At 43.1% G+C, this 12,165-nt stretch overlaps 1 protein-coding gene across 2 annotated transcripts in view; it reads right to left on the bottom strand.

Annotated features, from left to right (window-relative positions):
* The window catches only part of sorcs3a (sortilin related VPS10 domain containing receptor 3a), a 314,356-nt gene that overhangs the window by 171,272 nt on the left and 130,919 nt on the right, over window positions 1-12,165 (bottom strand). For both annotated transcript variants that reach the window (XM_070552119.1, XM_070552120.1), the window contains exon 3: window positions 2,007-2,106. In XM_070552119.1, coding sequence (XP_070408220.1) covers window positions 2,007-2,106 — 100 coding nt within the window. The remainder of the gene's footprint in view (window positions 1-2,006; window positions 2,107-12,165) is intronic.

The following is a 12,165-nucleotide window of genomic DNA, read 5'->3' as shown; positions in this document are numbered from 1 at the left end:
GCAGCCTGGGCTCTCATAACACCTGAGCAGTGCCAAAGACTGATCGAGTCCATGCCACGCCGCATTACTGCAGTTATTGAGGCAAAAGGAGCCCCGACTAAGTATTGAGTGCTATACATGCACATTCTTTTCATGTTCATTCTTTTCAGTTGGCCAACATTAGAGAAACAAACATTTTTTCATTGGCCTTTAGAATATTCTAATTTTCTGAGATACCAGATTTGATGTTTTCATTGGTTGTCACCTATAAATATCAAAATTAAACGTAATAAACATCGGAAATACATTGGTCTGTGTGCATTGCATGAATATAATGTACAAGTTTCACGTTTTGAATGGAATTACTGAAATATTTTCAACCTTTTGATGATATTCTAATTTACTGGCCAGCACCTGTATAAAGATTTACAACTTGACTCGGACTTGAATGCCAATGACTTGATACCTGAAACAACTTGCATGTGTTGACTTGAAGATGACTTGAGCATATTTGATATTTTTGCACAAAAAGTGGCGCGACATGGACTAAAATCGTAAGTCATTCTTCATTCTGGGTCAGATGTTGTTCTGCAGCTGCAGCAGCACTTTGTTTATCTTTAATTTCAGGTGCACTTCCTGCCTGTTTGAGCAAATAAATGAAGCTCGAAGAAGCTTTAGTTCTGGAATTTATTCATCATCATCGTCATTAAATTGAAGCTGGACAGATGACTTGATTATGACTTGAAAATTCAAAGTGAATGACTTGGACTTCACTTAGACTTTTACATCATTGAATTTGGACTCGACTCGGACTCGGGTGTCTTTGACATGGATTGGACTCGAGACTTTACTGGAAAGACTTGTGACTTACTTTTGACTTGCAAGCAGTGACTTGGTCACACCTCTGCTTCATACGCACATTTAACTGACATTTAACCTCTAACCTCTTGCTAGTTAACCTTCCCCTCACCCCCATCCTAACCTTAACCCAGTTTCTCATTCTAAACTTCTCGTTAGCCATGTCTGGGAGGGACGATACAACAAGTAACAAAGCGCTGCATGCGCAAGATGGTTACGGTTAGGATGGGGTGAGGGCAAGGTTAAATAGCAGGAGGGTAAAGGTCACAATTCAGTGAAATCTCTGTTTTACCTCAGGCATCAGAAAGCGATGCTCTGGCACAGCGCGTCGGCAGGCGAGGCGCTGGAGCTCCTAACGTGTCAGAAACAAACATTTGGTCACCCATCGTCAGTTTTCGATGCGTCGGGTGTGAGAATGCGTTGCACGTACACAAGCAGGTGCTCACATGGTGTTCTAACAAGTATGGACTCAGGTTTCCTCAGACACATTACCTTGGGCGATGGTTGGTACTAAATCCACCGTGAATGAATGATTAATGTGTGCTTCTCAGCAAAAATTGTTACTTTTAAATGCCCCCGTGTTTTTTAGGGTTAGGCTGTGATATCTTGGTTCTGTTGTATTTTTTTTATGTGTTCCTTTCTCTCTCTCTCTGTCTCTCTCTCTCTCTCTCTCTCTCTCTCTCTCTCTGTCTCTCTCTCTGTCTCTCTCTCTGTCTCTCTCTCTCTGTCTCTCTCTCTGTCTCTCTCTCTCTCTCTCTGTCTCTCTCTTTTTACAGGTCTAGAATCAGATTATTGTACCTCTCTTACTTTTTTCTCTCCCCCCTTTCTCTCACTCCTGTCTCCGTGTCCGTTGGGATTAAAGATAACCAAAAGCAAGTCTAATAAAGTTCTGATGTCAGGCGGGACATGGTAGCTGAATCTGCAACGCTCCGCCTGTAAGAATTGTTTTTGGCTCTCAGACATCTGCTCTGATTGCTTTACAGTCACACAGGACACGAGAGAAAATAAAAGGTGGTTGATTAGCTAGTGGCTAAAAGTCTCCTTTGAAGTGCTTAATAAATCAAAACCAAGATGATTAGGTTGGTGTATTAATAACATATGTGTGTTCATTATAGCCTGCAGGGCCTGTCCTACAGCAGCGGTTAACATTCAGTAAAATAACATCTCACCTTCTTCTGGTTGGATGGACACACGTATAAATAACTGAGGAGGGTCTTCGTTCCAACTTTATCGTTCATCCTCTCATAGGTGGATCCGTAGTCAGTCGATCTGAAACGGACAAACAGAGAAGGAAGATTTGAGGGCAGAAGAAGAAATGACTGTCGACAAGAATCAGAAGCAGCATTTCAGCAAATCTAACGGGTAAACAAACAGACTAAAGATTACTGGGATGTTGCACTGATGAGAACTGATGCAACATCATCCCACAGCAGCAGAACCAGCAGACTAAATGCTGCTTTCGGTTCTGCTGCACCAACTCTGAGTAGATCTGTGGCGGTGAAACAAGAGAGGGTTAACCAATCATCCCCTGCTCCCTCTGAAAATGAACCATTCAGAATCCTCTGGAGACCTGACACCGTAAATAATTCATTCTTTCCTGATGACTACTATGAAATAAAATATGACGAGAGCAAAAACATGTGGATGTTCCCGAACCCTGGGGCTTTAATAATTGAACAGTGGGAATGAGCCTGTTAGCTAGCTGGGTCCCTGGAAACTCCACATGAATTCATCATCAGTAACGACCAAATCTGCCTTCAAGTCCCGCATTACAGCATCTCCACACCCGCGTGCCGACTTTTCCTTTTTAAGGAGCAGGACTCGTCTCCGAAGGCACAGAAACACCCACCCACAGCTGTGCAGCACCTCCCCTCTGGACCGACCTCACATTTATGAGCAGGACGCCGAGATGATCCCCATTCTTTTAGTTTTAGTGAAACCCTGCTGCTGGTGCTCCTTCAGAGGAAATGCTAACAAGGAGTCGCTCATTCTGATTCAGCCTCAGAGAGGCACACTCGCTGCTGTGATTACAAAGCATCGAGAAACAGAATCGCTTCCACGAGGCGGAGGTGAGGTACACGGATCTGGATGTCTAGTTTCTCTGATTTCAAGAAGAAGGATCATGTGTTTGCCTCACTTCAGGCTTTCAACAGTTTAAAAGAGTTAGTTTTAATTTAATTCACTACAAAAAAGCCCCCAGAGTGCTTCTGATCAAAACATCTGCAGTTTTATCAATTAGACTCAAATCAATCACACTCAGTTATTGTTGCAGCCTCTGAACAGCTGGTGTTGATGTTTGTGAAGATGTGTGCACATGTGTGACTGTTAGTAAAATGACTTAAAACCACTAAACTGATTTTAGTGAAACTACTGGCCGAACATCTCATCAGCTTTTGGAGCCAACGCTATGATGGCGGCTAAAATCGCCCGAAAACACAAAAACGCTCAAACTCATAATAATAAACTAAGAGTGTGTGTGTGTGCGTGCGTGCGTGCGTGTGTGTGTGTGTGGTTTGGGGTCGTTAGCATGCCCCCGTGGAGGTTGTGACCACTGCAGTGCCTTGGAAATCTGTTCTGATTGCTGCGTTCCTGATCCGTTTGTGACCTGCATGCAGCTGAGCAGGTGGTGCGCGTGCCTGCTAACGGGCTCTGATGACTCCACACAGGATGGGGATTTAGCAGAAAACAGAACAAACAGTCTTCTACAAGAGAGAATCAAAAGATTCAGAAGATGCTCGTGAGACAACCCCAGCCTGCATCCAGCAGCCGTGAGCAGGTACCACCCAACCTTTAAAGGTGCGACAGGAAAACATCGTATTTATATTTGCGGTAAATTGGGTTTAAAGTTTTCATGCCACCTCGATTAATGCCAGTCAATCTCTACGGTTCGCCAAACACAATTAAAAGCTGCAGAATTAAATTAAGATCAACTTAAAGTCTTAGTTTCAGGCTCAGAGTGTTTTTCTAGCCAAATTCAGCCTGACCTTGTCCCTCTAATCGCGTTAAGTCTTCAGAGACTGACAAGTTCAATTTGACCTGAGCTACACCCTCACAGGGGATTATCCATATTCTGTAGAGCGCTGCCGTGTCTTCAATAAAACCAGATTTAGATGTCTTACTGTCTGAAGACGGTTCTGGCCTGTAGCCTAAACACAGGATGATGGAGAACAAGAATGTAGACGTATAGAAATGATCTTCTGTGGAGGGTGGCCTGAGCTTTTCCTAAGGGATCGGATGAGAAGCTCCGTAATCCAGGAAAGGCTCAGAGTAGAGCTGCTTCTCCTCATGGAAATGAGTCAGCAGAGGTGGTTTGAGTGTTTGATGAAGATCTCTCCAGGCTCACCTTCCTCTGGAGGTTTTTCTGAGCAGTGGGATGATGTTGACTTCCTCGATCTGTTTCCTCCAGAAACTAACTGCTCAATGGATGGATGGAAGGATGAAAGATGGATGGATGGATGGATGGATGGATGGATGGATGGATGGATGGATGGATGGAAGATGGAAGGATGAAAGATGGATCAAATGATGGATGGAAGGTTGAAGGATGGAATGAGGATGGATGGATGGATGGATGGATGGATGGATGGATGGATGGATGGATGGATGGATGGATGGAAGATGGAAGGATGAAAGATGGATGGGTGGAAGGATGAAAGATGGATGGATGGATGGATGGATGGATGGAAGAATGAAGGATGGATCAAATGATGGATGGAAGGTTGAAGGATGGAATGAGGATGGATGGATGGAAGATGGAAGGATGGATGGATGGATGGAAGATGGAAGGATGAAAGATGGATGGGTGGAAGGATGAAAGATGGATGGGTGAAAGGATGAAAGATGGATGGATGGATGGATGGATGGATGGAAGAATGAAGGATGGATGAAAGGATGAAATGATGAAGGATGGAATGAGGATGGATGGATGGATGGATGGATGGATGGATGAATGGATGGATGGATGGATGGATGGATGGATGGATGGAAGAATGAAGGATGGATGGATGAAAGGATGAAGGATGAAAGATAGAAGAATGAAGGATGGAAGGATGGAATGAGGATGGATGGATGGATGGATGGATGAAATGATGAAGGATGGAATGAGGATGGATGGATGGATGGATAAAAAGACGATGGATGGCAGGTTGAAGGATGGATAAAAAGTTGGATGAATAGATGGATGAGTGCTGGGTACAACGGAGGATGACATTCCCCAAAGAGTGTCCAAAAGTCTCCAGATGTTCTCCAGGGTTCTGTGAGGAACACCAGGTCGCTCCATCGCGGCGTGAGTTTGTGCTCGTGTAACATTCATGCTCCTCGTGTTTATCCACCAGAACTTTACACTGATTTGTTTCAACCATTAATTTCCTACTATCAACGTTTTCCTGGATCTTATTAACTTCTAGTTGTTTTGATCTCCGTGTGCAAAAGTCAGATTTGAATCCTCAGACAGGCTGAATAATAAACTCCAAACGGCTCTTAGCAAAATGTAGTTTGTCTTTATTTCTGCTTTTTAGTTTCGTTCCTGATCTAAAGGCTGATTTTGTGGCTCGTTGTGAGAGACAGACGCTCGGTACCTCCATAGCAATCGGCTCTAGAGGTGAAGGTGGTTCTGACTCAGAAGAAAACATCAGCATGTTTTTATGTCAGATTCCTCTTGGATCCGTGAAACATGTTTCACTCAGCTGAGACCAGAAAACATGCTCTTTCTCTTCAGCAGCAGTTTAAGTTAAACGAGGAAGAACATCAGGTGATGCAAGCCAAACAGCGAGTTTTTATTATTCTTTTTATTTCTTGTTATTCGTAAAGTGAAGCTCTTCCAAACGGAGATGTGGTACGGCGCTACGCGGTGAGCGAACATCAAATGATTGAAATAAAAGGCAGGCAGAAATTTCATTAGGGACTGTTGTGAGGTTTGCCAGATGGCTGCCAATAAAGCAGAACCATTCAGAGTAGCTGTACAACACTGCTGACCACGCTCCAGGGAGAGAAAGAGAAAAACGTCATCCACTTCAAAGACTGAGACCTCAAACCAAATCATTTTAGTTCCTCAGAGTAGTCCAAACAAAGCTCGTCAGCCCGCAGCTCCGAAGCAGAGACAGCTGAAGTCTGTAGCTGCAACAACAAAGGTCACCAATCGGATTTAGCTCATTTAAACCTCAGACTTCCCGCTGAAGGAGAGATGCAACCGAAGCAGAGAACAGCTAATCAATATTCATCAGGGGTGTGGAGATGAAAGCATCGTCAGGTTGCTTTCAGAGTCCGGGCCAAGACAGAACAACTCACGAGTTTGTTTTCAGTCGCGTGCAGAGGAAGGAAATGATTTCTTAACAAATGGCCTCTAGCAAAATAAAGCCTGGGGACGGAGAGGATTCTCTGACTGATGCGTCAAAAATAAAAGCTGAAAAATGTTCCTTCTGCTGAGCAGAGTGGCGGAGTCAAAGGTGGAGATGCAGACTTTTCCAGGGAAATTTGTCTAAATAGTTTCAGTCTTTGTTCGTGGGACGAACTACGAAGCTGTCAGAGCCAATTCTGCTCCGGCTGTGGGTCCTCCACACACACTCGCCTAGCGGGAACAATCCAGAGGGCTGAGGGTGAGCAGGAACCAGAGCTAAACTCAGCTGGAGCCAGAATTAAACCGTAACATCTAAAAGAGCCTGAGAGCTGCAAACAGCCTCCATACTCATCGAACCCAGCTCTAAAGGGTTAGGGTTAGGGTAACCCTAACCCTAAAAGGACCAGTAAAATGATCCACCACTGCAAACTGTTTTCTTTATTATTTACAGAAATAAAAATACTTTAACTTATTTATTGAAATAGGAAAACTTCTCAGTGGCTTTTTCCAGTTTTAGTGAAAAAATCTGAGATCAAAACACAAACGGCCTCTTTTTGAATTCCCATGCTTCTGATGACCGCTTCATGATGTTCAGTCACGCACAAAACCGGTTCTGGCGCCACGACCTGAAAAGGAATGAATTCACCGTTTTTATTTTTAATTGATGTTCATGTCAAGGGAGTTGTTACCAGATTACCTCATCGTAGAGGAGTTCAGATCTACTGACACTAGTCAGGTCTGCTAGCGTGGTTCAGAGAAAACGATTCAGATCTTAGAGCAATAGGGAAGGTTCTCATCAGCCCCGGACTCCCAAGAGCAAGTGGGGAACAAAGCGAGAAACGCCAGAAGAAGGGCAGATGGTTGCTGTGATTCATCATCATCATCATCATCATCATCATCATCATCATCATCATCATCATCACCATCACCATCATCATCATCATCAATATTATCATCTTCATCATCATCATCATCATCATCATCATCATCATCATCATCATCAATATTATCATCTTCATCATCATCATCATCATCATCATCATCAATATTATCATCTTCATCATCATCATCATCATCATCATCATCATCATCATCAATATTATCATCTTCATCATCATCATCATCATTATTGTTTTCATGACCATTGTGATCATCTTCATCATCACCATCATCATCATCAATGTTATCATCATCGTCATTGTTATCACCATCTTCTTCACCATTATCTGCACCACCACCATCGTTATCATGACCACCGTCATCATATAACAACATCATCATCATTATCACCATCCTCATCGTCATCATTGTTATCATAACCATTGTGATCATGATCATCATCATCATCACCATTATCACAACCACCATCGTTATCATCATCAATGTTATCATCATCGTCATTGTTATCACCATCTTCTTCACCATTATCTGCACCACCACCATCGTTATCATGACCACCGTCATCATATAACAACATCATCATCATTATCACCATCCTCATCGTCATCATTGTTATCATAACCATTGTGATCATGATCATCATCATCATCACCATTATCACAACCACCATCGTTATCATCATCAATGTTATCATCATCGTCATTGTTATCACCATCTTCTTCACCATTATCTGCACCACCACCATCGTTATCATGACCACCGTTATCATATAACAACATCATCATCATTATCACCATCCTCATCGTCATCATTATCATAACCATTGTGATCATGATCATCATCATCATCACCATTATCACAACCACCATCGTTATCATCATCACCATCATCATCATCATCACCAACATCATCACCATCACCATCGTTATCATAACTTTTATCATCATTTTTATCACCATCTTCATCACCATTATTTCCTCCACCACCATCATCGTTATCATGACCATCGTGATGATCTTCATCATCAGCATCACCTCTCAACACGGTAAGGTGCTTATGAGCGAGTTTACTCTCAACATGAACATGAAGCAGCTTCTATCAAGGCCACGGGTAAAATTGGTCCTGTTACGCAGCTTCACAATAAAAATCATCCAAATCCAGGGCAGGAGTGGGGTGACATGGGTGTGTTTGAAGGACCTGGTCAAAACCACCAGTAAACGGTTCAGGAAGGTGTTACTCGGACAGGTGAAAAGCAAACTGCAGGACAAGTGAGACGATGAAGATGAAGGTGTGGGTTTATGAATGAGGCCGAAGGTAAACCAGAAAACTGGATTACTTGTTTCTGTTTGTGAATAAAAACAGGAAACATCAGGAGCCAGCCTGCTGCAGAACGTCAGATGGAAACCAGAATTTCCCACCGGAGCTTTTAAATGGATTAAGTGGAGAGTAACAGGATTTTCAGCCAGCACCGTGTTGCATTCACTGTCTCTGTGCATCACACCGCTTTTAATAGGAGATGTTTCTGAGTGCCATCAACGAGGAGGTGGTGTGTGAGCTTTGTCTCAAACGAGTGAATGTTCACTGGCCTCCAACAAATTCATCCTGAGGCAAAAATTAAATAAATAAAATGTGCCTCCTGTGATAAAAACACAACATAATGAGATAAAAATCTGAAAATGTGCTGCAGCGTCTTCTTTTTACACATCCAGCAGGTTAAATAACCTCCTCCACCACCAACAACACCGATCTCTGCAAGGAGACGTAACATTCAAGCTGTCAAGGAGTTTATCTGTGGAAAACACACACACACACACACACACACACACACACACACACACACACACACACACACACACACACACACACACACACACACACACACACTTTCCATGTTTTCACCCAAGGCAGCCACTGCATTATCTCTGCTCTAATGTAAAACCCACTGAAGCATAATTGAAAATGACTTTGGAGAATTGCCACGTGGAGATCCGGAGATGCTGGATGCAGGTGTTTCTGCGGGAGGTTTCAGGTTGTCAACACGTGAGAGCGGAGGACGCCGGAGCGAGAAAAAACTAATAATGGCAGCTCAAAAGACCGAGCACTGTACACTAAAGCTTGTCTCCCTTTCAACATTATTAAGAGACGCCGCATCTGTCTGGGTGTGTGTGTGTGTGTGTGTGTGTGTGTGTGTGTGTGTGTGTGTGTGTGTGTGTGTTTGTGGGCGATTGTGAAAGGAAAACATAAAAGCAAGCCATGTGTGAAACAAACAGCTAACAGAAAATGAGCCGACCCACTGCACCAGGAGCGGCTGCTAAAGCAAGGCAGTCAGAAACGAAAGCGATCCTGCAGAAAGGAAACGTGTCAGAAGAGGAAAAAGGAGGAAAAAGGAGGAAAAAGGTGAGCAAATAAAGGAAAATGTGATCCGGAGGCGCCGGCTGCTGCTGCCGGGCCTCCGACACCGAGAGCAGACACCAGAGTGCTGACATTCAAACGTCGCTCTCAGTGACAACAGTTGTTGTGTACCAACACTCCCTGCTTGTGTTCTCCGTTCAACCTTGTCAGTGGGTGGGGAAATATCCCCCCCCCCCCCAACACCACCCCACCCCCGCTCGCCGGACGCGAAGCAGAGTGCTTCTTTCTGAAATGAATCTTTAAATAAAGCATAAAAGTTTCAAAGTTCCTCCCAGACTTGATGACTTTTTCATGAAGACCAGCGGGGCTTTTAGGTCACACACGGGACAAATCTGCTGCTGACGTTCCGCCGGTTCCACCACAGATCCGCTCATGGCTGTTTTTCTGCTGGTGGAGGTGGCGCCAACACGGCCTTCCTGCATCACGTGTGTTCATTATGGTGGTTGAGAAGACCAACCAGGGATGATTCAGGTTCAATATTAATGGAAGACGGTGGAGGTGGCGCAGAAAACAGCAGTTTCACAGAAGAAGAAGAGGAAGAGGAAGAAGAAGAAGAAGACGAAGAGGAAGCGGAAGAAGAAGAAGAAGAAGAAGAAGAAAAAGAAATCATTTCTGAAGCGCCTCTCAAGATAAAAATCACGAGGCGCTTCACAAAAACAAAAAATGTAAAAATGTTAAAAAGAATTTAGAAAATTTTTAAAAATATATTTAAAATGAGCAAAAATAGACAATTGTGATTAAAAAAAATAAAGAAAGAGAGAGAGTGAACAGGAAAGAGGGGAATCAGTGGATCCTGAGGAAGATGGGATAGGTGGGGAGAGCAGAAGGAGAGGGCGATGAAGGTCACACCAAAACCAGCCTGAACAGCAGGCTGTGTTGTTGGGTGGCGCCGACAGGTTCACGTCTGCGCTTCAACGCCGTCTCTGGAGTGAAGTGAGTAATGATAACTGACACGTCGGGGTCAACGAGAGCGTCCAGAAGAGATGGAAAAGTGGAGGAGCTCTCTGGTGGAGACGCCTCTGAAAGGCAGAGGAGGAAGCATCTCTTCACTTTTACTCGGTGGTGAAAAGAAAATTGAAATTTCACATGAATTATTTGCTTAAATGACCCGAGGCTGCTTGGAATGTGTGAAAGCATCAACGCACTTTTAGATGAGTCAACAGTAGAAAGGTTTGGTGTTTCCCTACTAGTCATGTTGGCTCGTGGAATGTCGTTTGATCGTTCGATTCATTAAAAAGTATAAAAATAAATAGGAATTAAAAGTCTGTCAACAGAAAACGGAGGATGCCTTTGTGCAAGTTCCACATGCAGTAACTGGGTTGCAGAGGTTGCTGGGGGTCTGAGGGACATCTCATTAACCTTGAAAAGGGTCATTTTAGCACATACTGGCTCAAGAAAATGATTTAAAACATGAAAAAGCTGCATAGTAAGGCTTAAAAAGTATAAAAAATAAGATTAAGACTAAATATGCTGGTGTATGATCTTAGTCATCCAGGTCGTGGTAATCCAAAGGGTTCAAATGAAGGCAAATAGACTTCTTTGATTTCTTGAAGACGTTTCGCTTCTCATCAGAGAATTGACAAAGCTCCTCGGATGAGAAGCGAAACATCTTCAAGAAATCAAAGAAATCCGGTTGCCTTCATTTGAACCCTTTGGACTACAAGGCTAAATAGCATCGCCCTCTCAGGTACACCGTCATATATATATATATATATATATATATATATATAGTATGGCATGGGCAGCAGTAGCTCAGGAGGTTGAGCCGGTTCATGACAAGAGTCGTCTGAAGGAACTTTGCATAGTAAACATCCCAGTACAGGTAAGTTAATTAAGCCAATCAGTAAAAGGTTTCCTGTATAAGTGACCCAGCAAATTGCATCAAGTCACTGACAGCAATCCTAATACTAAGCAAGCATTTAGCGACAGTGGAGAGGAAAACTCCCTTTTAACAGAAATGGCATTCTCCCCTCGGTCAGAATGAGCCAGGGCGGCTGTGGCTACATAGTAGCTTACCATCACCAGCAGTGTGTGAATATGAGAGTGCTCGAATAATGGAAAGAGCTTCGGGTGCCTATAAAAGCACTACATAAATCTACCCATTAATATTATATATAGTAAAAATATGTATATTTGGATTTGTTATACTAACTTGTTATTATTCCCGTTTCTTTTATCCAAACACAAAGTCGCCTACACCTTCTCGTCTTTGTGAAAAGTGACATTCATTTTTTGATTGGAGACGTCACAGAAACACGATCCAAACACAGGAAGAAGACTTATTTTAACGTCTTGTGTCTCATAAATAAAAACACGGTAGAAACACAACCAATGCTGTGTTCCTAACACAGGATTTAGCTGGAAATACTTCCTGCTACGATTTGAGTTTCTGATGATGACCGCTTTACAGAAAAGTTCATTTGAAAGGACTGTAATACTTGGCTGAATGCTGTGATTTTATGAAACATAGTTTAGAAATTAATGGAAATCTGGTTTATGAATTCATCCACACAGGTGCCAGTTTCTAAAACATTAACTCTGAGAAAAGTTAGTTTTTTCTGGAAGCCCATGATGACCCCAGCAGTTTTTCCTCTCTGTGTTTTCCTACAGGAGGAGTGGGGGTGTAGTTTACTGCCAGGAAGGTCAGGTGCGTTCCCACATACCAACTCCTTCCATGTGTT

The sequence above is a fragment of the Nothobranchius furzeri genome, chromosome 6, assembly GCF_043380555.1.
Source record: "Nothobranchius furzeri strain GRZ-AD chromosome 6, NfurGRZ-RIMD1, whole genome shotgun sequence".
NCBI lineage: Eukaryota > Metazoa > Chordata > Actinopteri > Cyprinodontiformes > Nothobranchiidae > Nothobranchius > Nothobranchius furzeri.
The sequence above is the reverse complement of the archived record's forward strand: the minus strand, read 5'-3'. Positions and strand labels throughout refer to the sequence as shown.